The sequence below is a fragment of the Bemisia tabaci genome, chromosome 2 (assembly GCF_918797505.1).
Source record: "Bemisia tabaci chromosome 2, PGI_BMITA_v3".
Lineage (NCBI taxonomy): Eukaryota > Metazoa > Arthropoda > Insecta > Hemiptera > Aleyrodidae > Bemisia > Bemisia tabaci.
In genome coordinates, this window is record NC_092794.1 from 36,951,425 (window position 1) to 36,978,632 (window position 27,208).

The 27,208-nt window shown below is 43.7% G+C and overlaps 1 protein-coding gene and 1 long non-coding RNA gene across 2 annotated transcripts in view; one reads left to right on the forward strand and one right to left on the reverse strand.

Moving 5' to 3' along the window:
• The window catches only part of LOC140224083 (uncharacterized), a 51,786-nt gene that overhangs the window by 7,272 nt on the left and 17,306 nt on the right, over positions 1–27,208 (forward strand). Inside the window, exon 2 of the long non-coding RNA XR_011899332.1 lies at positions 12,606–12,631. This is a non-coding gene — a long non-coding RNA (uncharacterized lncRNA). The remainder of the gene's footprint in view (positions 1–12,605; positions 12,632–27,208) is intronic.
• Positions 452–5,483, reverse strand: LOC140223975 (uncharacterized). Its single transcript, XM_072296614.1, has 2 exons — positions 4,417–5,483; positions 452–2,765 (listed from the first exon to the last, which is right to left on the reverse strand). Exons 1-2 carry the CDS (start codon positions 5,227–5,229, stop codon positions 1,749–1,751), a joined length of 1,830 nt encoding a protein of 609 aa, XP_072152715.1. The 5' UTR covers positions 5,230–5,483; the 3' UTR covers positions 452–1,748.

The following is a 27,208-nucleotide window of genomic DNA, read 5'->3' on the forward strand; positions in this document are numbered from 1 at the left end:
GCGGCGACTTGGCAAGGTGAAGGTGATGGAAGGAAGCAAGGTGGAATCGAGTAGTGGCTTGGTCCGTCCGCGCTCATACGTCGCAAGAGCAGAGGCAAGCTGAACTAAACGAGGAGCTGTATTAGAGTCTCGGGGGCTGCTGGCTCCGGCCGCGGACCCCATCAAATGCAAAACACGAAAAACTGTGGAGGAACGCGAACCGAAAGACCAGACAGCGAAATCTATTGGTGAAGCATTGATACAAAATGTGCGAGGGAGAGCATGGAGGAGGGCAAATGCGCGGTGGGGCAAGGGGAGGCAAGTGAATCATAAGTACGGAGCGGGCCCGGCCCCGGGACCAGAGGGGCCATGGGGAGCGGGAGGGGGCACTAAATGGACCGTGAGTGCCGAAAAATGAGTGGGCGCAGAAACGGGGGGAAGAGGGGGGAAATCTCTCCTTAACGAGGGGCTCAGTCACGGTGGTTGAATGGGGGGATCCCGAGGGGCTCAGCCAATATGGTGAAAATAGGGGGAAACCGAGGGACCACCTCCAAAATGGAGGAAAAGAGAGAGGGAGGCTAAACTTGGGGGAGGGGGATGCACCAAACGCCTTATGGGCTTTTTGGAGCTTCCTCAGACCACGAAAGAGATGAACCTCTAATGACGCGTGAAATCCATCATCGGAAGCTCTCAAAAGGGGTGCATTTATTGAACTTACAAAATCAGAACTACAAACAGAACTTAACTATGAATACAAAAATGGCGGGCGGGGCTATATCAAACTAATGGGCGAGTGGAGGGCGACAATAAGGGGGGTGGGAGCCGGAAACCAGGCTCCCTTCCAAAAATTTAGCCTTGCACAAGGATGGAGGATGGACAATCCCGTGCCATTCCTAGCTTGGAAAGTGCAGAGCACAGACCGGTGTCGGAGGCGGCGACCGGGGGGATGACTAAGGAGCCAATGCCATTCCTAGCTTGAAATGTGCAAGCACAGATCGGTGTCGGAGGCGGCGACTTGGCAAGGTGAAGGTGATGGAAGGAAGCAAGGTGGAATCGAGTAGTGGCTTGGTCCGTCCGCGCTCATACGTCGCAAGAGCAGAGGCAAGCTGAACTAAACGAGGAGCTGTATTAGAGTCTCGGGGGCTGCTGGCTCCGGCCGCGGACCCCATCAAATGCAAAACACGAAAAACTGTGGAGGAACGCGAACCGAAAGACCAGACAGCGAAATCTATTGGTGAAGCATTGATACAAAATGTGCGAGGGAGAGCATGGAGGAGGGCAAATGCGCGGTGGGGCAAGGGGAGGCAAGTGAATCATAAGTACGGAGCGGGCCCGGCCCCGGGACCAGAGGGGCCATGGGGAGCGGGAGGGGGCACTAAATGGACCGTGAGTGCCGAAAAATGAGTGGGCGCAGAAACGGGGGGAAGAGGGGGGAAATCTCTCCTTAACATACCGCCCGCCTTGAAATGTCGGGACATTTCAACAGAAACTAAAACATCATAAATGGATGGCTTATCTAAAATCTAAGACTTATGCTAAAACTGTGAATGCCTACAAAAGGAAAAAAAAATTGGGGAAAAACTTTCAAAAAACAAGAGACTTATAGATAACTTAAGGGGCTAATTGTGGTGAAATGACCGCCCGCCGTGAGGTGACGGTCGTCTCCAAAAATTCTTAAAAAACTAAACACACTTAGGAGAAAAAATATTTGAAAAGAAAACTTAAAGGAAGTTGGCAACATGGCAACTATCACGAGATAGATATTATGATTATGAAGTAACTGAGTTCAGGATCCGAATGATGTCACGCGGGTACAATCTTTCTCTTTTTGTTGGGTGATCCTTAAGAAAGAATGGCTTTGGATGAGCTTTGTCCTGGTACTTGTGCAGGTAAGCGCGCATGCGCTGCAGAACGTTGGGGCGAAGAGTGGTCACCGAACGCGCGAGGGAGGATGAGGGCGGAGGGTACAGGGTCCTGCAGGCCAGTCTGATCTTGGATGGTGTGAGTGCTATAGAGGAAGCGCGTTCTGCGAAAAGCTGATTTTTCAAGGTGATGCGGAGATGTAGTCCCCTAAGTTGTTTTGGTGAAAGTCGGATTTCCGCCTTGCGTGAAACAGCTTCCGCGAAGACACACGTGTAAACGCCGCAATCTGTGTAGTTTTTTTGAGGTTGTTTAGGGGAGGCTGCCATCCAGGCGGGCCATGACGTCACATCTTCTTTTGGAAAAAGCTGCTGGAGGATACTTCGGAGATCAGAAATGCCTTTCACGCAGTCGTCAAAATAACTGTCGAACCAAATGATGGCTCGGGATCTGAGGTCTGCAACTGCCAAGCTCCAGTGTTGCCGTTCGATGCTGTGATGAGGAATTAAAAGGAGATCGATCGCGCTTAAATCGGTGTTTTTCAGCCGGTCGGTGATGGCTTTGAATCCAAAGTTCTTGAAGGCTATCCAAACGAAAGTGTCGAAAGTTTTGATGCAGGGTTTTTCTCCATGATCAGCTCTTTTCTGCAGGAGGTCGAAATAAGCGTTGATCACTTCACCGGTGAGGCGTTGTCCAAGTAGGAGCCGAGAAATTGAGTCGGGCGAAAGATCCATGCTGGCGAGAGCGATAGAAATATAACAACGTGACGAAAAACAGTGCGAAAAGAGACTGACTGAAGAGACAGGGCCGAAACTGCCAGGAGCCAGAGTTTGGCGAACGATTTTGAGAGAACCCCCAAAATTTTGGGGAGGGGATCCGAGCTGAGTAGCGAGGATGTTTGAACGGCTAATAGTCAAAACAGGAAACTAAGTAATTGTAGGAGAGCGCCATCGTGAGAAAAATGACATAACACGGTAGCGGGCTTCAGCTTCTTTAGAAATGGTGCGTAAGTTGCGATGTTGCCAATATTGCGCTCTTAATCGAGCGTTTCTTCATCAGAGATGGGCAAAGGGTAAAGCTTCACCACAGGGCGCTTATACTCCCCAGTGGCGGTGCGGACAGTTGCGACCCTTACATGGCCGTCTTTTCCTGGAAAGGTCTCCGTGACCCGACCAAGCTGCCACTGGTAGGGCGGGAGTTGTGGATCGTGCAAAAGCACTAAGTCGTCAATTGGACCATGAACGAGACTGAGAGGGGGGGAGGGGCTCAGTCACGGTGGTTGAATGGGGGGATCCCGAGGGGCTCAGCCAATATGGTGAAAATAGGGGGAAACCGAGGGACCACCTCCAAAATGGAGGAAAAGAGAGAGGGAGGCTAAACTTGGGGGAGGGGGATGCACCAAACGCCTTATGGGCTTTTTGGAGCTTCCTCAGACCACGAAAGAGATGAACCTCTAATGACGCGTGAAATCCATCATCGGAAGCTCTCAAAAGGGGTGCATTTATTGAACTTACAAAATCAGAACTACAAACAGAACTTAACTATGAATACAAAAATGGCGGGCGGGGCTATATCAAACTAATGGGCGAGTGGAGGGCGACAATAAGGGGGGTGGGAGCCGGAAACCAGGCTCCCTTCCAAAAATTTAGCCTTGCACAAGGATGGAGGATGGACAATCCCGTGCCATTCCTAGCTTGGAAAGTGCAGAGCACAGACCGGTGTCGGAGGCGGCGACCGGGGGGATGACTAAGGAGCCAATGCCATTCCTAGCTTGAAATGTGCAAGCACAGATCGGTGTCGGAGGCGGCGACTTGGCAAGGTGAAGGTGATGGAAGGAAGCAAGGTGGAATCGAGTAGTGGCTTGGTCCGTCCGCGCTCATACGTCGCAAGAGCAGAGGCAAGCTGAACTAAACGAGGAGCTGTATTAGAGTCTCGGGGGCTGCTGGCTCCGGCCGCGGACCCCATCAAATGCAAAACACGAAAAACTGTGGAGGAACGCGAACCGAAAGACCAGACAGCGAAATCTATTGGTGAAGCATTGATACAAAATGTGCGAGGGAGAGCATGGAGGAGGGCAAATGCGCGGTGGGGCAAGGGGAGGCAAGTGAATCATAAGTACGGAGCGGGCCCGGCCCCGGGACCAGAGGGGCCATGGGGAGCGGGAGGGGGCACTAAATGGACCGTGAGTGCCGAAAAATGAGTGGGCGCAGAAACGGGGGGAAGAGGGGGGAAATCTCTCCTTAACATACCGCCCGCCTTGAAATGTCGGGACATTTCAACAGAAACTAAAACATCATAAATGGATGGCTTATCTAAAATCTAAGACTTATGCTAAAACTGTGAATGCCTACAAAAGGAAAAAAAAATTGGGGAAAAACTTTCAAAAAACAAGAGACTTATAGATAACTTAAGGGGCTAATTGTGGTGAAATGACCGCCCGCCGTGAGGTGACGGTCGTCTCCAAAAATTCTTAAAAAACTAAACACACTTAGGAGAAAAAATATTTGAAAAGAAAACTTAAAGGAAGTTGGCAACATGGCAACTATCACGAGATAGATATTATGATTATGAAGTAACTGAGTTCAGGATCCGAATGATGTCACGCGGGTACAATCTTTCTCTTTTTGTTGGGTGATCCTTAAGAAAGAATGGCTTTGGATGAGCTTTGTCCTGGTACTTGTGCAGGTAAGCGCGCATGCGCTGCAGAACGTTGGGGCGAAGAGTGGTCACCGAACGCGCGAGGGAGGATGAGGGCGGAGGGTACAGGGTCCTGCAGGCCAGTCTGATCTTGGATGGTGTGAGTGCTATAGAGGAAGCGCGTTCTGCGAAAAGCTGATTTTTCAAGGTGATGCGGAGATGTAGTCCCCTAAGTTGTTTTGGTGAAAGTCGGATTTCCGCCTTGCGTGAAACAGCTTCCGCGAAGACACACGTGTAAACGCCGCAATCTGTGTAGTTTTTTTGAGGTTGTTTAGGGGAGGCTGCCATCCAGGCGGGCCATGACGTCACATCTTCTTTTGGAAAAAGCTGCTGGAGGATACTTCGGAGATCAGAAATGCCTTTCACGCAGTCGTCAAAATAACTGTCGAACCAAATGATGGCTCGGGATCTGAGGTCTGCAACTGCCAAGCTCCAGTGTTGCCGTTCGATGCTGTGATGAGGAATTAAAAGGAGATCGATCGCGCTTAAATCGGTGTTTTTCAGCCGGTCGGTGATGGCTTTGAATCCAAAGTTCTTGAAGGCTATCCAAACGAAAGTGTCGAAAGTTTTGATGCAGGGTTTTTCTCCATGATCAGCTCTTTTCTGCAGGAGGTCGAAATAAGCGTTGATCACTTCACCGGTGAGGCGTTGTCCAAGTAGGAGCCGAGAAATTGAGTCGGGCGAAAGATCCATGCTGGCGAGAGCGATAGAAATATAACAACGTGACGAAAAACAGTGCGAAAAGAGACTGACTGAAGAGACAGGGCCGAAACTGCCAGGAGCCAGAGTTTGGCGAACGATTTTGAGAGAACCCCCAAAATTTTGGGGAGGGGATCCGAGCTGAGTAGCGAGGATGTTTGAACGGCTAATAGTCAAAACAGGAAACTAAGTAATTGTAGGAGAGCGCCATCGTGAGAAAAATGACATAACACGGTAGCGGGCTTCAGCTTCTTTAGAAATGGTGCGTAAGTTGCGATGTTGCCAATATTGCGCTCTTAATCGAGCGTTTCTTCATCAGAGATGGGCAAAGGGTAAAGCTTCACCACAGGGCGCTTATACTCCCCAGTGGCGGTGCGGACAGTTGCGACCCTTACATGGCCGTCTTTTCCTGGAAAGGTCTCCGTGACCCGACCAAGCTGCCACTGGTAGGGCGGGAGTTGTGGATCGTGCAAAAGCACTAAGTCGTCAATTTGGAGATTTTTCTCGACTTTGTTCCATTTTGCACGTGATTGTAAGGTGTGGAGGTATTCTAAGCTCCAGCGCCTCCATAACGATTGAGCCATGGCCTGCACGCGGTGCCATCGCTTCAAAGAGGTCAAAGGCTTTTCTCCGTGCAGTCGCTCAACAGGAGTGGCGATGGAACTTCCAATAATGAAATGGGCTGGCGTGAGTGGAGTGAGGTCCGAAGGGTCACTTGATAAAGGCGTCAAAGGCCTTGAGTTAAGCATAGCCTCAATACGACAGATTAATGTGTCCAGTTCGGTGAAGGTCAGAAGTTGTCCATGGATGACTCTTGCGAGGTGAGCCTTTGCACTTTTTACTGCTGCCTCCCAGAGACCACCCATGTGAGGAGCGGCTGGGGCATTGAAGTGAAAACGAATGTGGAAAGTTTGAGCCATTTTTGTGAGTTCTGGACTGTCTTTAAGTTCGGCAACAAGGGCCTTTTGAGCTTGCTTAAGTTCTCGGGAGGCGCCGGTAAATTGGGTTCCGCAATCAGAATAAAGGTCGGAGGGTGCGCCTCGACGTGAAGAAAATCGCGTGAGGGCGGCAATGAAGGTGTCAGCAGTGAGATCCTGGGCCAGCTCCAAGTGTACTGCTTTAGTAGACATGCATATGAAGACGCAAAGGTAGGTCTTGACCTCACGCGCAAATCTTAAAGTAGAGGCCTTTACTTTAAAAGGGCCAGCGTAATCAACGCCAGTTGATTCAAAAACACGCGAGGGTGTCACTCTGGAGTCTGGTAAATCACCCATGAGAGCCAGTCTATTTGTGGGATTTATGCGGAAACATGGCAAACAAGCCTGGAGCACGGATTTTATTGCCGCGCGACCGGCCAAAATCCAGTAACGCTGGAATAGGAGGGACTGCAGGAGCTGGGGCCCCGCGTGGAGGAACGTAACATGAAAATATTTGATTAGTGACTTCGTCAGTGCGTGACTTTTCGGTAAAATCAACGGGTGTTTACGATCAGCGGAAATTGGGGCGTGAGACAGACGTCCTCCAACTCTGATGAGTCCGTCCGGGTCCAAAAAAGGATTTAGACGGCGGAGTCTAGTTGAGCTCTCTTTATTGGCTTTCAAACGTTTGATATCGTCTTTAAATGAGTCGATTTGAGCCTTTCGTACGGTGACCCTTTCAGCGGCTTTGAATTCTGCCGGAACAAGGGGGCCTGTGCGACGGTCCTTTGGGTTGAGTGCATTGTGCTTGAATCGAAAGACGTAAGCCAAAATTCGCTGTAATTTATCCCAATCCGAAATCCGAGAAAATATGTCAACAGCGCATGTTTCGGTGACGAGAACCCAGCGTGTCTCGCGGAGTTCTGACCTATAAACTTCACTTTCGTCTGAGAGAGTTACCTTGGAGGGACTAGGCCAACTTGAATGGGGTGAACGCAACCAAGGGGGACCTTTCCACCAAAGGTCGTTTTCCAATAGTTTTGAAGCCAAAACACCGCGGGAACCTAAATCAGCCGGATTTTCTGAGCTTTTGACGTAGCCCCATCGGGCCTCAGGAAAATTTTCTTGAATAGAGGCCACGCGATTGGCGATGAAAGTCTTCAATTTATAGGAGGGCGTTTGTATCCACTGCAAAGTTGTGGTTGAGTCAGACCAGTTATAAATGTCTTCCAAAGTGTAACTTTGGCGAAGGTGTGGGACCACGTAGGTCAGCAAGGTTGAGAGCAGCGTGGCTGCCTGAAGCTCAAGTCTAGGTGTGTTGACCCGTTTTAGAGGGGCAACTTTGGACTTTGCTATGATTAGTGAAGTATCTGTTTTTCCATCAGGAGTGTGGAAGCGAAAATAAATGACACAACAATAGCCAAAATCGCTTGCATCGGAGAATCCGTGTAGTTCTATCTGGGAGCCTGGTGGACAAAGTTGTCTTGGCATTCTAATGAGCTTAAGAGCAGGGAGGTCCTTCAGGAAGCTTCCCCATTTTTCTTGAAGAAAAGGGGGTAAAGGATCGTCCCATTCGGACTTTAAGAGCCATAATTGCTGCATAAAGACCTTCATGAGGAAAATTGTGGGAGTGACCCAGCCACATGGGTCAAATATGGTTGCTATTGTAGAGATGACGCCGCGTTTAGTCACGGGGCGACCGAGATCTTGAATATAATAGGTGAATGCGTCATCAGAGGGCACCCATTGCAGCCCTAAAATAGACAGAGAAGTGACTTGATGATCCTTCCAATGAATGGGTGTTTCTAAGTGATCGGCAGAAAAGTCTTGTAGGAGAGCTTTCGAATTGCTCGTCCATTTTCTTAGAGAAAATTGTCCTTTTTCGAGGAGCTTTATGAGTTCATCACGCAAAAGAATAGCTTCTTCGACGGAATCGCCACCGGAAATGATGTCATCGCAATAGGTGTCATCAAACAAAATTTTTGAAGCTCTTGGGAATTCGTTCTGATAATCTTTGGCCAGCTGCTGGACTGAGCGGATGGCTAAAAAGGCCGAACTTGCAACGCCAAAGGTCACGGTGGTCAACATAAAAATCCGCAGAGGTTCATTTTCTGAGATGCGCCAGTAAATGAGATGAAACGGCCTATCTTCTGCGTGAAGTTGGACTTGAAGATACATTTGACGTATGTCGCAGGAAAATACAATAGTATGGCGCCGAAAATTGAGCAGAACGCTCCGAATATCGTTCAGAAGTTTTGGGCCTGTGTGCAGAATTTGATTAAGGGAGAAGCCTGAGGAAGACTTTAAACTGGCGTCGAACACAACGCGAATTTTAGGACCAGCTCCAGTTTCTTTAAAAACTCCGTGGTGAGGCAAGAACATGTGTGGACGATTCAAGACGTCTGGTGGGGCTGGCTCCATGAAACCGGATTCCTGAAATTCTTCCATGAATTTAATGTATTGAGCTTTGAAGTCGGGTTGAAGTCTGAAACGTCTCTCCAGGGCATTAAATCTTCGCTTTGCTTGAAGGCTGGATTCTCCAAGTTTAGATGGCGAGTCAGAAAAAGGTAGCCGAACAATGAATCTCCCGGAAGGACTTCTTTCAGTGGTTGTAACGAAGTTGGTTTCAGCAGGATCAGCTGGAGGAGGGGGGAGTGAGCGAGGCCTTGGTTCTTCCAACTCCCAGAAATGCTGAATGGCATGATGAAGATCTGAAGTTCGATTGTGCAAGGAAGTGATTAAAACTCGGGTATGACTCGGCGTCGTAGGGGCGGGTCCTAAGAGAACAAATCCAAATTTGGTTTCCATAGCAACTGGCAACGAAGGGCCTAATTGAATAGGTTTTCCGAGTAGAATGTCAGCATACAGATCAGCGCCAAGAAGTAGGTCGATTCGGCCCCCAGGGATGTCAAACTCGGGGTCGGCCAGAGGCCAATCCTTAACTCGTTCACGAACAGATGGATCGATCGGCAACGAAGGGGTAGAACCTGTGATTTCGTCGATGACTAAGACAGGATGATCAACCGCCACCTTTTGACGGTCGCGAGTCGAGATGGAGACGTGAGCGATGCCCTGAGGAGACACTGAGGACTGGGACAATCCATTAACTTCGGTGCTGGAGTGCAGCAGGGGTAGCTTCAACTTGTGGGCGCAACGGGTGGTGAGAATGGTGCTTTGAGACGCAGAGTCCAGGATTGCACGAATGTACATGAAGCCTTTGGGAGATGTCAGCAAAACCTTAACCGTGGCTAGTAGGACTTCCGACTTTTCTGGTTGAAAAGTGCCTAAGAGGGTTTTGGGTGACGAAATGCAGGGTTGCGAATCTGAAGAAGATGGCGACGCGGGTTTGTCTTGATGCAAAAGAGTGTTGTGAGTTTTGTCGCGGCACACGCTACAAACTCTCGTGGACATGCATTCTGAGAGAAAATGTCTTCCGAAGCAGGCATAACATCGCCCGAGCTCTGAGATAATGGCCTTGCGATCCTTTACGTCCTTTGACGTAAATTCTGGACAGTTTGCCAGGTAATGAGCCTCAGAACAAAGAGCGCAAGGATATGGGGCTTTACTTGCGATAAGAGCCTTGCTTTTAGCATCAAATTTTCCTTTCATAGGATATTTTGATTGATTTTGAGAGGAATCTGCTTGAGAAGAATCCTTTGAATTGTCCTTTGATAAATTCATTAACAACGGGTCATCAGAGGCTATGCATTCCTTTTCGAGGAATCGAACTAATTCTTCAACTCTGGGAAAAGATGATGTATCACCACGGTGCTCTTCGAGGCGCCGGCGGTAGTGAGGCGCGATTTTTTGAAACAGGACAGTGATCAATAGGGGGTCGTATGATGATAGCGGGTGCTTGAGAGCATCAAGCGCCTGCGTGTGCTCCCTCAATTTTGAGAGGAACGGAGAGATGTGGTATGGCTTCGTGACCTCGGGAAGGCCAAGAAGGCTGCTGTAGTGGTGAAAAACGTGGCGGCGCTCTGAATTGAAGCGCTGGCAAAGTATGTCCCAAGCGACAGAATAATTGCCTTCAGTGACATCAAGACCGCGGACAAGGTCAAGGGCTTCGCCGTTCAGTGAGCTGATCAAGTATTGAAACTTCTCTACCGTGTTTAAAACCGGGGAGTCATGGATGCTGACTCGGAAAAGGTTGTAAAACGTCCGCCACTCATTTATGAGTCCCGAGAAGCGCGGGATCTCGAGGCGCGGCAGGCGCACGGCCGAAGCGGGTGTCAAGACGGAAGGGGTGGGAGAGGGGGACACCGGAGGGTCTCGTGTTTTATCGTTCTGCGGGAGATGCTCGTGAAAGAGGGATTTCGCCTCCAGAATGATGTCATCGAAGGTCGCTTGATTTTTCTGAACTTCGATTTGCTGTCTTTTCGGGAGCGTAGTGTTTAAAGACATAATTTCTTCAAGGATACAATCATGTTTCACTTGAAGCTCTGAAAGTCGATCGTAGGCTGGTCTGAATTTTTCAACGTTTTCAGACGTGAGATTTTCTTTGAAAGATGAGTTGATGGCGAGGGCTCGTGCATGCGTGTTGGCACTCTTGGCAACGAGGAGCTCGGCGAGATTTACAGACGCGGGTGGGTCTTCTTTGGAGGCCATCTTGATTGGCCGCTAGGTGGAAAACTAGTGCGTGAGAGATAAAAGTGTGCGAAAAGCTTCGAGCGTATCACAACACAGTGAGAAAATAAAGAGTGATCCCAAAATGGATCGTACCTTGGTGAGATAAAAGTGTGTGAAACGCTTGGTGCGAATCACAACACAGTGAGAAAATAGAGAGTGATCCCCGTTTGGATCGTACCTTGGTGAGAAAATAGAGAGTGATCCCCGTTTGGATCGTACCTTGGTGAGAAAATAGAGAGTGATCCCCGTTTGGATCGTACCTTGGTGAGATAAAAGTGTGTGAAACGCTTCGTGCGAATCACAACACAGTGAGAAAATAGAGAGTGATCCCCGTTTGGATCGTACCTTGGTGAGAAAATAGAGAGTGATCCCCGTTTGGATCGTACCTTGGTGAGATAAAAGTGTGTGAAACGCTTCGTGCGAAACACAACACAGTGAGAAAAATAGAGAGTGATCCCAAAATGGATCGAACCTTAGTGAGATAATAGTGTGATCCCCATGAACATGAGGCGATAATTCACAAAAAAATAAAGAGAATGATCCCCGAATGGATCGAACATTAGTGAGAAAACCGTTCGCAAATTTTTACAAAAAACTCGAGCGGACAGGTGCCCTTACATAGGCGAGGAGAACAAAATAGAGAGAAAAACATAAATATCAAGTTTGCAAAAATAAATCTTGTAACATATCAGAGGGGGTGTGAATCAGAGAAAAAAAAGGCTTATTTGAGGCAAGAGCAAATGGGTCTGCGAACCATGGACTGAATCTACAACTAGATCGGAGGAGCGACGATCTATCCGGCCCGAGGGACCATGAACGAGACTGAGAGGGGGGGAGGGGCTCAGTCACGGTGGTTGAATGGGGGGATCCCGAGGGGCTCAGCCAATATGGTGAAAATAGGGGGAAACCGAGGGACCACCTCCAAAATGGAGGAAAAGAGAGAGGGAGGCTAAACTTGGGGGAGGGGGATGCACCAAACGCCTTATGGGCTTTTTGGAGCTTCCTCAGACCACGAAAGAGATGAACCTCTAATGACGCGTGAAATCCATCATCGGAAGCTCTCAAAAGGGGTGCATTTATTGAACTTACAAAATCAGAACTACAAACAGAACTTAACTATGAATACAAAAATGGCGGGCGGGGCTATATCAAACTAATGGGCGAGTGGAGGGCGACAATAAGGGGGGTGGGAGCCGGAAACCAGGCTCCCTTCCAAAAATTTAGCCTTGCACAAGGATGGAGGATGGACAATCCCGTGCCATTCCTAGCTTGGAAAGTGCAGAGCACAGACCGGTGTCGGAGGCGGCGACCGGGGGGATGACTAAGGAGCCAATGCCATTCCTAGCTTGAAATGTGCAAGCACAGATCGGTGTCGGAGGCGGCGACTTGGCAAGGTGAAGGTGATGGAAGGAAGCAAGGTGGAATCGAGTAGTGGCTTGGTCCGTCCGCGCTCATACGTCGCAAGAGCAGAGGCAAGCTGAACTAAACGAGGAGTTGTATTAGAGTCTCGGGGGCTGCTGGCTCCGGCCGCGGACCCCATCAAATGCAAAACACGAAAAACTGTGGAGGAACGCGAACCGAAAGACCAGACAGCGAAATCTATTGGTGAAGCATTGATACAAAATGTGCGAGGGAGAGCATGGAGGAGGGCAAATGCGCGGTGGGGCAAGGGGAGGCAAGTGAATCATAAGTACGGAGCGGGCCCGGCCCCGGGACCAGAGGGGCCATGGGGAGCGGGAGGGGGCACTAAATGGACCGTGAGTGCCGAAAAATGAGTGGGCGCAGAAACGGGGGGAAGAGGGGGGAAATCTCTCCTTAACAAAGGTCTTTCATATTGACCTGTGCAGAAGGTATGTATCTATACTACTACTTCATTGGTTTGATAAAATTGAGGTCGTAACTAATGCAGAATAATCTTGATGATAACCTCTCTATACATACACTAAAATTTGCAATACTTGGAGATGCAATTTCTGTCACTGCTTACCGCATATAGGAAATAATGCAGAGCGGCTGTTCAATATAAAACATCAGTGCCTCTTGACCTCTAGATTATCTGAGACCTCGCCTGACAAATTTACCCATTATCAGAGTGCGCCAGAAAATTAACTGTTCCATTTAGCACCGAAATTGGATACAAGAATTAATTCTCTGGCACACCCTGCAAGTGCATTAAAACTCATTAGATGTGGACTATTGATGACCGGAGCTGGCAGGTTATTGAAAACTATCAATCGAGACTCAAACAGCCAAAAATTTTAGTCCGGGCGACTAAAATCTTTGGCTGCTACAGCCTCAACACTCACTATCTCCTTTGATGAAGCGTTAACTGCTCCTATTTCTCAAGATAAGGAATGCCTGCGCTTGAAAGGCATCTCTCATAAAACAGAAAGCATTGATACCTACTTACTTTGTCTACCAGTCTTGATGAGGCAGTGTTCTGCCATAGAGAAAAAAAAGGAGGTGTTTGCATTTCGGGCATCTTGGAGTATTTTGATGACTTGATGACGTAGGTGGGTACAGCTGGGTACAGGGACGTCCCCTTCACACTGTACCCACCTACGTCATCAAGTCATCAAAAAATTCCAAGATGCCCGAAATGCAAACACCTCCTTTTTTTTCTCTATGGTGTTCTGCATCCTCCATGTTATTACTGCTGATTAAATTGTAGGTCAGAGAGGCTGGCTATTCGTAGTATAGATGATGGAACACATTATTGACTTACCTGCAGAATTTAGTTTGCATGCATTTAAACTCAATCCGTACCAAGTACGGAATCTGCATGACCAGAAGTAGCGGATGCAGGCTCATGAAAATGAAATTGTATCAAACAGTTTCATTACAGTTCAAAAGATTTATGCTATTGCGATTGAAATTTCAGTTGTGGCAACTGTAATTTTTGCTTGCGAAAGGATCAACTTTTGCTGTTAATCTTTTCTGATGAAGAGTGAACTGGTCACATTTCTCAAGATACATAATGCCACAGCTTTAGAGAAAGCTCTCATAAAACCAAAAATTATTGATAAATACTTACTTTGCCAAACGCTATCTTTAGGGAATGGTATCAAGCGTTTGCAATGTTATTACTGATGATGAAATTAGAGTTCGGAGAAATTGCAATATGAATGGTCAAAGGACCTGGCAGGCATAACTGGGTATAAGCAGCGTAAATAATAGTGCTCCTGCACTGAGCTACAGAATTTAGCTCGCATTCTATCATTAGCTCCATTAATAAAAAAAAAAGTGTCAGATATAATGTGAGACATAAAAATTAGCCCTAAGCATAGGTGATGTCCCTACTGTAAATCCTGGTTTTGTGCCTACCGTACACAGGAGATGGAACATTACATAAAAGTCCTATATTAAAGGCGGCTCCCAAGTTGTTGATTATCAGGGTTCTCGCTCGATACATTCACCCACTTTGAAGGAGTGACAGAAAATAGACTGGTTAATTTTATCTTTGAAAGTAAACCCATCAGTAATTAAAATGGCCCTCTCCGTTTCACCCTGTTGCGCGTTTAAAATAAATCGGTCGGTGTGGACTCTAGTTGACCGGAATGGGCAAATGGAGAATCCTAATGATGAAAGTTATCAAAGGGTATCATTGCAGCACGCCGATTATTGAAAGTTTGAAGCAGTCCGATAAGAGATCGAAATGCGATACATTGCACGGTTAAGATAGGGCTGTCTTGCCTTGTTGTACTGACATAGTTTCAATAATCGGCATGCAGTTGAGAAAATTTATGTCATCACAATTAAAGTTTATTGTATACCATCTCCTTATGAACGGAAAGATTTAACGTAAGTACCAAGATGATTTCAAATGTTGTCTAGATAGAAATGCACATAATAAACAAAGTAAGTAGCATCTCTTCGTTTCAGGCACATCGTTCCCTCAGTAAAGAGAATCATAAAGGAAAACCAGAGACAAATAGGAAAACTCACAACCAAAAAGGTACCTAGAGAGAGATGCATGATTCATGATTCATGCAAAAATTTGGAAGCATTCTTCCTCAGGGCAGCATAAAATTGAAAAAGTTTCGTGCGTACAATAAGAAAACCATTCAAGAATTTATATTGTTATTAATTCCAGAAATAATATGACAAAGAAAGAGAAAGGAGCCTGGAGAAATTGCGATGATATTCTGCTCAAATCCGATCCAAAATTTCCGAACAAAACAATAACATAACCTCTATCTATCGCTTCTATAGTTTCTATCGTGCGTAGCCAATGAGAATTAGGCATTACGTCAAGTGACCTAGAGTACCTATATAGCGAGAGTATGGACAGATCGCTTCATGGAGGGCTTAGGGCCCAAGAGTGCAGCCACCCTTCTAACCAACTTCTAGCGCACAAAATTTCACTGCCAGTCTCAGAGTTGCTAAAAGAAATTTCATCGAATGAAATTTCATGAAATTTCACAAGAAATTTCATAAAATTTCTTTTTTCCCAATGAAATTTCTTTCGACCGACAAAATGTCAAAAATGCTTATTTTTTCTAACAGAATTTGTTTTTATTTTCAAAGAGAATAATATTCGTCAATTAGACCAATTGGAGCGCGGTCTTCTCTCAGCTCTTCTCTTCTGGTCTTCTCTTACTACTCTTTCTCTTCTGGCAGTTCTAGCTCATCATGGGGAGGGGAACCGGGGACCCTAACCTCAAATTTCAAACTGTTAATTTCTGAAAAAATCAGAGACAAATGAAAAAATCATTTAAATTGTTTCAAAGATAGTTCAAGATCCCTCCCTTTTGTACCAAAAAAGAACGATATACTATTAGGGGGTACTAGGATTCTTTATAGTCAAGAAATTTGTTTTGCTCCAAATATAAAAGCTAACGTCTTACTTTATCCGTAAAATTTATTTTGGTGTTCAACCGGTACGGCTGTGTGTTCAACCAAAATTTAAGATAAAAAATTCAAAATTATGTTTCTGCTGTTTTACTCAACTTTCTGGGAATTTCTAAAGTTCCCTTTCACAGTTTACCACGTTCCTATGAATGAACTTAAGGTTTATCTACAGCTGCGTGAAGTAAGAAATTTCTCCGCGCAGGGGGCACCACCGCTGTGTTTTAGAGTCCGTACAGCTCCACGTGAGTCCTTGAGCTTTTATAAAAGTTGAAGGAATTTCTGTTTAAATCGAAGAGTTATAAGTTCTAGCCATAACATTCTTCTTCCTATTGACCCTAAAAACAACGTGAAATGTCATTTCTGAAGCTCTGCAATTTGATCCCAGAAAAAAGTAGGGTTAAGCATGATGACCTTGATGCAACCAATCGCGCTTGATCACTCTCAGCAGTTGGCAGATATCTCTCTCCCACCGTGAGCTGTCTCTCTCGCACTTACAGATATCCCGTAAGAGAAACTGGGATCAATTTACAGCTTTTATTATTAGACTTTCAAAGCTCGCGTTTGTTTCTAAGGATTCCAGACGTATGCTGCTAGAACTTATGAGTCTTAGAATTTAGGATACCTATTGTGATATTTAAATAATCACTGATTTCGGAGTCGGATTTTAGCAGCGCGACGTGGTGGATTTTTTCGGAACTACAGCTGAAGATTAACCTTAAGGAGATTCATAAGTTTCAAAGGTTTAATCCTGAATTCTGCGTGTTAAATGAAATTTCATGAAATTTCATTATGAAATTTCTTTGTATAATCTTTCATGAAATTTCTTAACTCTGGCCAGTCTGCACATTCCAATTCTAACCAAGAAGGCTAAGAATGTACATAAATGAGCGTTCTTCCGCAAAAATGAGTAAATTTATGCAAGAAGTAAGTCAAATACGTGCTTTATAGACGATGGTTCGTAACAATTGTATTAGTAAAGCGCTCTGGATAATTGAGATTCATAGGTTGGCTGCATTTCTGGGCCCTAACTTTATTCGCGAAGACATCGGTGAAGGCCTGATGGATTTTCGGAGTTTCACATCTGTCTATACTCTCGCTATACAGGTACTCTAAAGTGACCCAACTTGGTCACGATTTTAATATTGACCTGCGGTTTTTTTTCTATGACACACAGGGTGTGCCAAAAATATGGATCCTTCTTATTGATGTCTCGAGAACGATTACAGATTATTGACATGCGGTTTGAACGAAATTTCCTTCAAAAAAGGTGGGCCGCTCTCGAGTGGGGGGGGGGGGGGGTGTGTCCAGAGGGTCGTTACCTCTCTACTTCGCGTCCGGGAACAACTTTTAAATTTAAAATGGGAACTCTCTTTGCCTGATACTTACTGCGTAGAAGTCATACCAAAAATACATGATATCCTTCCAAAAAAACAAAAATAGATTTTTGTACAAAATTTCGGCCCAATCCCAAAAAACTCTCTGATTATTTTTTTAAGAACAAATTATACCAAAAACATACGATAGCTCTGCCGTTTGAATTCATCATTTAAAAGTAGGTGATATCAAAACGGCCCAACTTCCCTTAAATTTGCCCACCTCGGGGCAAAATTATTCGAAACTTTCCAACTCATCACTTAAGAGACACCAACCACTACTTGAGTTTTAGTATATCTCTTCCTTTAAAAATCAAAGATGTCCCTTTGAAAACTGTAATGGTTTTTTCTCTTTAAAGATACAAAACACAAATAATCGTCATAAAGTTGAAAAAAAATTGAAGGAAAAAAAAGGAATGGGCCGGCCGGCACGTACCAAAAACAAGTCTACCTATACGTTACTACGTACCAACGTTTTGCCATGAGTTACAGACCTAGTCCTGCAAACATTGACTTGTTAGCAAAGAACCATTTTACGTATAGCTACGGTGAGGCACATGCCTATTGAAACGCCAATTTTCAGTAGGCAGTCTGTCAGGCTCTCTGTCACAAGCAAAGACATCGTTTAAAAGCTGTTGGTTGGTATATGAGAAAATTAGCTCTAAAACATCAGAGCTTCACTGCTGAGATAGTCATGAGGCACTACATCTGAATCAGTATCATCCAAATGTAGAAAATTGCTTGCAAATTCAGCTCCTGGAGAATGATTGAGTGTTGCTTTTAGAAAAATTGATCCTGCTTTCGATGACGAGGCACTTTGTTACAACATTTGCAGAAGAGACGAGAATCACCCTGTCACCTGTAACCCATAAGTACGGCCGGCCGGGCCATTCCTTTTTTTTCCTTCAATTTTTTTTCAACTTTATGACGATTATTTGTGTTTTGTATCTTTAAAGAGAAAAAACCATTACAGTTTTCAAAGGGACATCTTTGATTTTTAAAGGAAGAGATATACTAAAACTCAAGTAGTGGTTGGTGTCTCTTAAGTGATGAGTTGGAAAGTTTCGAATAATTTTGCCCCGAGGTGGGCAAATTTAAGGGAAGTTGGGCCGTTTTGATATCACTCCTTTTAAACAATGAATCAAAACGTGTTCCAGACCATTATACCTTTTAAGTATTTGATTTTTTTTAGGAAAAAACTTTGCGATGTATATTGCATAGGTATTAAGGGGGAAATTGGGCCGTTTTGATATCACCTACTTTTAAATGATGAATTCAAACGGCAGAGCTATCGTATGTTTTTGGTATAATTTGTTCTTAAAAAAATAATCAGAGAGTTTTTTGGGATTGGGCCGAAATTTTGTACAAAAATCTATTTTTGTTTTTTTGGAAGGATTTCGTGTACGAAAATCGTGTAATCGTGTTTTAAACACATCTTAACTGTTTCTGTGATATTAGCTTTTAAAGTTGTTTTAAACCTTTTAAATTTTTGGTATGTTGGCGCGGACTGTATAACTCCAACATTCCTTCAAGTGTCGGTGGCCTAAAGCAAGTACTGTCAATTTTAATTTTTAAATCTATTTCGGTGATCCTGCGTCGTATTCCTTGATTAATAATGTCATGGAACCCGAAAGTTAAGCCTCCCCAGTGCTTCCCGTTAGATCAGCACTTGGAAACCAACTGGAAGCGGTTCAAGTCCCGTCTTGAGCATTACTCAGTGGCTGTCAAGTTAGCGGAACAAGACAAAGCAGTGCAGGTGGCCATCATCCTGAATCTTTTCAGTGACGAGGTGTACGATCTGGTTCTCACATTAAAACCAACTAGTCTTGATGATGCGGCAGCAGTCATTAAAGTGTTGGACGATTACATCAAACCTAAGCGCAACCTAATTAATGTTCGCTTCATGTTCAATTCGCGCAACCAACAAGAATTGGAACCGTTTGAATCCTTCTTTCTGGACATTCAAAAGCTAGCTGAAAAGTGCGAGTTTGGCGACCTTAAAAGCTCCCTTATTCGTGACCGTTTAGTAATCAGCATCACCGACCAGAAGTTACGGGAGAGGCTTCTAGGCGAAGAAAAATCTTTGGGTGAGGTGGTCCAAATCTGCCGTGCTGTGGAAGCTGGACGAAGCAGAGCTAAAGATGTTAAGCAACCTGGTGCAGTGCCGACATCTGAAGTATTTTCTGTGGCAAGAAAACCAGCCGAGCAGAGTGGTCCAGGAAAGGGACGCTTTCAGCAGAACCCAAGTAGCATTTTGCAACGAAAAAATTGCAATTTAAATGAAATAAAATTTCCAGATGATTTCAACTTTCTTGCAAGAAAATTGCAATTATTTTACAACATCTGACCCCCTCATTGTAAAAAAGTTGCAATTTTTTTTTTGCAAAGAAATTTCAATATTGACGACCTTTAAATTTCAACCCCTAAATTTTCCGGGGAAATTATAATAATTCGAACCCATGCTTACCTAATGTCCTACGACGTTTAGCAGCATAAAATACCGGACGCCCTTGAGTGGGCTTGAACCCGACCCGCGAATGTCAGAGCGGAGCACTCTTCCACTGAGCTACAGGGAGCTGATGATGAGCTGGGTTGAAATCACGCCTGTTAAGGCTGTTATCGCATGCATTGCGTCAGTGCGTGGCTCAACATTCATCATAGATTTGATTAACGCCGTTTTTCTCAGGCTTCTTTCTTTTGCCTATTATTTATTTTTTTTCGTGTTATTTATTTTTTTCATATTTTTTTTGTCTGATTTTTTTTTTCGATATCGCGTAATAGGTACTCACACTAAATTTACACCGGTGTAAATTACACCACATACTAACTTGAGAACTTAAAAATATTTTCAAAAAATATTTTTAAAATATTTTCAAAACTTTCTTAAGGAATATTTTTAACATGCATGTTTACAGGCAATATTTTTGAATTATTTTAAAAATATTTTTTGTAAACATTTTCAAAATATTCCTTTAAAATGTTTTAAAAATATTTTGAAAATATCTTAATTACAATATTGCCATTAAAATATTTTGATAAAGGTGACAATATTTTCAAAATATGTTGGGCTATATGGGTTAGGTGAGACATTCAAGTCGAAAAAACTTTAAAACAACTAGAGAATTGGATGCCAGGCACATGGCGTGAATTTGTTACAACATGATTGCACCGAAATTGCAGTCTTTATAGTGCCTTGAAAAAGAAGGTTAGGCAACAAGCATAATCTACATTTCTTGCAAACTTATTGCAATAAAATTGCAACTTTTTAAGCGCCTTCAAATGAACGTATAGGCAACAAGCAAAAATTGCAATCAACTCACAATCCATTGCAATGAAATTGCAATCCATGCTACTTGGGAAGCAGCAGAACAACTCATGTCAAAGCTGTGGATACCGCAATCAACCGAATCAATCTGGTAACTGTCACCAACAACAGTTCTTCAAGACACCATGTCGTAAGTGCAATACAACTCACAAATATGGTTGCTGTCCAGCGTTTGGTAAGAAATGCATTAATTGTAACGAATCTAATCATTTTGGCAGCGTTCGCCCCAAAGTGAAGAAACAGGTTGATTTTTGTAGGTAATTGTATTAATGATTGTAGATGTGTCAAGAATGAGTATGTTGTAAACATTTCGGTTGTTTCGGCTGAGGGTCTCAATTCTAGAGATTGTTTTGAAACTATACAGGGTGCGGCAAAAGTCCCGGGACCCCTGTTTAATTTTTTTACGGCTGCAGCTAGGAAAATGAATTTTGGGGGGTAGTCCTAGGCCAATTAAATCTACTTTTTGATCCCCAAAAATTTTTTTTGGGGGGGGGGGGGTTACGGACCCTAACTTTTTTTTCAAATGGGAAGACCTCCTTTGTGATACCTCGTTCGAAAGAGCATAAAAAAGAAAATTTTTCGCGTAAACCCGAAGTCATTATCTCAAACCGTTTCAAAATGGCGACCGGTCAAAGTTCAAAATGGCCGAAAATTGGCACCTCTGCTATTTGCACATGGATTTGCTTGAAACTCGGAGATTTCATTCGTATGCGGCTTAAAGAAAACCTTATGATAAGACAAGCCTCCAGTAAAAATTTTAGCTTGAGTATACGTCCGGTTTCCAATATACAGCGTTGCAAAGTTTGCATATTTAAGCTTTAAAAATTCGCATATTTTCAAATATCTTACTTTAAAGAACAACTCCATCGGGTATATGTTATTTTGTGACATTTTACCTAAAGTCAGTCTTATCTTTAAATCCATATTCCTACTGATACGGTAATACTGCTGATTCTCTTGATACAACGTTGCAAAGTTGACACCAAAGACCTATAAAAATTGCTCATTTTTGTAAGTTTCTCAATGAAAAAACGAACTTATTGATCACCAAAAGATCTGTGTATGGTGTTTAGATGTAATTTTGTAATATGATAAGTATTCCGCTTAGGCCTTACCGCAAGCGTAAGTACAGATTTAATGATACAGCGTTGCTAAGTTTTAGTGTATTTTCCGAAGAAAATACACTATTGCATTCTCCCATGATGTCGGACCCAGACCTGAGACATTGTGAAGAGCACCGATCACGGGTCGTAGATCAAGAAAATATATGCCATTCAAATTCATGTATGTATATATATATATATATATATATTCTTATGGATTAGGAGTTGTTGCACCATGCAAGATTTCCGGAGTTGTTGCACCATCGTCGAAACCCGTATATATAACGAGGGAGGGAGTGAAAACATTGTTGCCCGTTTATTATAAAGACCCAATTTCGATGATTGATCAATATATTCCTTAAAAATTATACATTTGCAACTTAAAAATCCGCATACGTACTAGGAGTTATTGCACCATGGTGGAAGCAATACGTAGTAGGAGTTATTGCACCAGGTGCAAGTACTCCACTGCCGGGATTTATATAATCAGCATACTTCAGGTTTTGATGATATCGACCGTTCATTTTAAAGAAGAATGTTTAATGATATTTTTTGAATGGTGGTTATTTATTTTTAAGCAAATTACAAAAAAAAAAAAATCTAAAATTAAAAATGCTTGTGAACGAAAATATGGTTTTCAATAACGATATCTTCTATCTGTAAAATTAAATCTTTAAGATTTTTTTGTCCTCCTTCGATCTCGGAACTTACAAACTTGCAGATTTGCCAGCACCCGTTACTTATTCGAATCGCATGCCCGACGTTGCAAAATTTACCTTAAACTGATTATGACGTGGTTTTGTCTTTGCCGCCAGACGATTTATACTCCTTCAATCTCGGCAATTTTCGGACCAATTTACACCGTATTTTTGCAAATGAAAACTCTTAGTCTCTAAATGAACCACCACCCCTCGGTTTTTCGATTTGCGCAACCGACGTTGCAAAATTTACCTCGAATTCGTAACAAAATACTTTCGTCTTTGTCGCAAGCCCGCTTATCCTCCTTCAATTTTGGCAATTTTCGAATTAATTTACCTCGGATTTTTGCAAATGCAAGCTTTAGGTCGCTACATGTACCAACTACCCTCGGTTTTTCGATTTGCGCAACCGACGTTGCGAAATTTACCTCGAATTGAGGACAAAATATGTTCGTCCCACCCGCCACTAAAAGTTTTTCCTCCTTCCATCTCGGTAATTTTCTGACCAATTTACCACGGAATTTTTGCAAATGCAAGCTCTTAGTCTCTGAAAGTACGAACACCCCTCGCTATTTCGATTTATGCAACCGACGTTGCAAAATTTACCTCGAATTGATAACAAAATACTTCCGCCTTGCCGCCAGACCGTTTCACCTCCTTCAATCTCGGCACTAATTGGACCGATATACCCCATATTCTACCAAATGAAAGCTCAGTGTCTCTAAATGTACCCACACCCCTCGGTTTTTCGATTAGCGAAACGGACGTTGCAAAATTTACCTCGAAATGGTAACAAAATACTTTCGTCTATGCCGCCAGACCGTTTATACTCCTTTCAATCTCGGCAATTTTTGGACGAATTTACCTCGGATTTTTGCAAATGAGAGCTGCAGGTCTCTAAATGTACGAACACCCCTCGGTTTTTCAATTTGCGAAACCGACGTTGCAAAATTTACCTGGAATTTGGAACAAAATACTTTTGTCTTTGCCCTCAGACCGTTTAACCTCCTTCAATCTCGGAACTGTTGGACCGATTTACCTCGGATTTTCGCAAATGAAAACTCTAGGCCTCTAAAGGTACCTACACCCCTCGGTTTCTCGATTTGTGAAACCGACGTTGCAAAATATACCTCGAATTGGTAACAAAATACTTTCGTCTTTGCCGCCAGACTTTTTCCTCCTTTAATCTTGGCAATTTTTGGACTACAATTTACCTCGGATTTTTACAAATGAAAGCTGTAGGTCTTTAAATGTACCAACAACCCTCGGTTTTTCCATTTGCGAAACCGATGTTGCAAAATTTACCTCGAATTGATAACCATAAATTTTTTATTTTGCCACTTTGCAATTCGTCCTCCTTCGATATCAACAACTATTAGACCTATTTACCTCGGATTTGCTTTTGACGAAAGCTCTTAGGATCAGCTGCCTGATTTTTGAAATTGTTTGCTTGTCGGGACTACATAGATGACATAGGTTAAATGGCGGGGCATAATTGTTTGGCTACGTCTTATCGCTGCTTTCTCGTGCCTATGTCGGGTTGAACTCACGACAAGCTAACGGCACCTCCTAAGTTTCCGACATGTCGTTCATTCCACCTGACAAAGGCACGACAAAGTAGCGATAAGACATAGCCGACCAATCTCGCTCCTTCTTTTAACCTGTGTCATCTATGTCGTCCCAACAAACCAAAAAATTCAACAATCAGGCTGCCGGATGAGCCATAACGTTTAAGTTATTCAATTTTCATGACCATCGTTGCAAAATTTATCTTGGATCGAAATCGACATATTTTCGCCTTTGCCGCTAGACAGTTTGTCCTGTCCTTCTACACGGAGAAAAAAATTTTGTGCGTGGGATACGAAGTTTAGGTCATGTGGATCTCTGAAGTTTTCAGATTGAGCATCTGAACACTTTAGATCTAGCTGTCGAGGTTCGGATCACACATCTGAAACTTCAGTTCTTACATCTAAAGTACTTCGGTTTTCACATCCGAAAAACTTTGGTTCTCACATCTGAAGTACTTAAGATGTAAGAACTGAAGTTTCAGATGTGTGATCCGAACCTCGACAGCTAGATCTAAAGTGTTTAGATGCTCAATCTGAATACTTCAGAGAACCATATGACCTACAAACTTCGGGTCCCACGCACGAAGTTTTTTTCTCCGTGTATGATATCGAAAACTACTGGACCGATTCACCTCAAAATTGTTTTGAATAAAAACTCTTAGCCGCTAAATGTGCCACTACTCCTCGGTTTTTCGATCTGCGTGACCGACGTTGCAAAATTTACTTCGAATTGTTAACGAAATATGTTCGTTTCTCCGACCGCTAAGAGTTTGTCCTCCTTCAATCTTGGCAACTATTGGACCAATTTACCTCAAGTTTTTACTACTGAAAGCTCTTGGTCTTTAAATGTACCGACACCCCTCGGTTTTTCGATCTGCATGACCGACGTTGCAAAATTTACCTTGAATTGATGGGCACTCATTTCGATTTTGCCACTTGGCAATTTGTCCTCCTTCGATATCAACCACTATTCGACCGATTTACCTCGGATTTGCTTTAGACGAAAGCTCTTGGGATCTGGATGAGCCATAACTCTTAAGTTATTCAATTTTCATGATCTTCGTTGCAAAATCACCCTCGGATCGAAAACGACATATTTTCGGCTTTTTGATATTTTTCAAAAAGTTTATATATTCTAGCAGTCAATTACAAAAATTTCTTAAAAAAAAAATTCTCGGGACTGAGGACATGGGTCTTAAAAACAAACTGTGGCAAAAACTCTTACGATCAGCGACATGTTTTCTTATTTTTCCTTCAAACCACCTGTTTTAGAGGAGTAGGTATGTCTTCATATTGATCGTTTATTGAATTGAGCATTTTTTTCACCCACTTAAGAAAAAAGTCTAATCGCAAAAATAATTTTGACCAAATATATGGAGTATTAAGAAAGCTGCGGCCAAAACTTTTGCGATTAGCGCCCTTTTTTCTCATTTTTCTAATACACCGTTGATTTCAGAAGAAAATATTCTAAAATATCTTTAAAGAAGTGTCAAAGGAGGGGTTGCGACTTGGGCCGAAATCGGCCACTCCACGGAATTGAGAAATTTTGGATATACGGCAGTTGACGGTGCATATTTGACAGAAATAATCGAGTTTTGCCGATACCTACTCACGTTTTTTGGCTGCGAAACAGGGGCCTAAACATGGCACCGAAGGCGAAAATAGCTGAAATTTCGCGTTTTTCGCGGTTCTACCTCAGATTTCGACCTGGGCCCAAAGGAGACGAAAGATGAGCTTCGAATATGGTGTCAAGGACACCTAGACACGTAACATACTTGAACATGATCAACCGTCGCTTCTGGGCCCAACTTCAAAATCGAACTTTTCCAACTTTTTAGCTTCCAACTTTTTCACCGTTTCTGCCAGGCGTTTTTCGCGGATAGCGCCAAGCAGCGGACTCGCGGAGCTTTTCCGACCAGTAAATCGCACTCAGCGGGTCATTTGCAAGCGAACATGCTTGTTTTCAGCTTGGTGAACATTCGATTTTGACCCTTAAAATTTAGTCCATGTAACCCCTGTCAATTTTTCTTGGTTCTCGTCCAGAGAAAAAATTCCGAGATTTCAGTCGGATCCTAAGTTGATGAAAGTGTTGGATCGGTTGCGCACAATCCCGCGGCTCTGCGGGGCTTCCTGAGCCGAGAAACAGCGAAAAACTGGTCTGAAACGAGTGTTTCTTGCACGTTTTTCACCGTTTTTGCCAGGCGTTTTTCGCGGATAGCGCCAAGCAGCGGACTCGAGGAGCTTTTTCGACCGCGGTAAATCGCACTCAGCGGGTCATTTGCAAGCGAACATGCTTGTTTTCAGCTTGGTGAACATTCGATTTTGACCCTTAAAATTTAGTCCATGTAACCCCTGTCAATTTTTCTTGATTCTCGTCCAGAGAAAAAATTCCGAGATTTCAGTCGGATCCTATGTAGATGAAAGTGCTGGATCGGTTGCGCACAATCCCGCGGCTCTGCGGGGCTTCCTGAGCCGAGAAACAGCGAAAAACTGGTCTGAAACGAGTGTTTCTTGCAAGTTTTTCACCGTTTTTGCCAAGCGTTTTTCGCGGAAAGCGCCAAGCAGCGGACTCGAGGAGCTTTTCCGACCGGTAAATCGCACTCAGCGGGTCATTTTCAAGCGAACATGCTTGGTTTCAGCTCGTTTGGCGAACATTCGATTTTGACCCTTAAACGCTATCGATTTTTAGGGAAAAATTATAAAAAAAAAATTGTGGAGTGAAGAAAACTGCGGAAAAAATTTCTACGATGAGCGCCTTACTTATCCTTTTTCTTCTAAACCATTGAATAAAGATGAAAATGTCTGTAAATCTCCTTAAAGAGCGGAAAATTTGGTAGTGACCACTTACGGAAAAATCTAATTAAAAATATTCTTGTAACCAAAATTTCAGGACTTAAAAAGAGCGGCGACAAAATTGTTATCATCAACGAACTTTCTGATCATTCTTCTTTGAAACCGTTAATTTTAGGGGAGAATGTCAAGTAATTTTTTTATTGATCTAGAAATTTTGTTGTAGTTACTTACAAAAAAAAAAAGGAAGTATGTAAGGTTGTCTATAAAAAAGCGGGCCCGACGCAAAATCAAAGGCCGTGGCGCGGCAGCGTTAGATATTGCACGGATATTTGGACATGCAGGGATATTTTCGGATATTTTCATACCCACATCGAAGGATAGAGCTCCATGAAAAACTTTAAAGATCTCACAAAGAAGAAAGACCCTACCTCGTGGACCGGGATCCGCCGATCAGAATCGAATCGCTTCCGACCGCAGCGCTCTTCGGACCCTTAGTAAAGGTCAAATTAATTGAAGGAGGACAATCTCTTAGCGATCGAAGAGACGAACATATTTCGTGAACAATTCGAGGTAAATTTTGCAACGTCGCTTCGCAAATCGAAAAACCGAGGGGTGTTGGTACATTTAGGGACCTAGAGCTTTCATTTGCAAAAATCCGAGGTAAATCGGTCCGATAGTTGCCGGGATTGAAGCAGGATAAACGGTCTGGCGGCAAA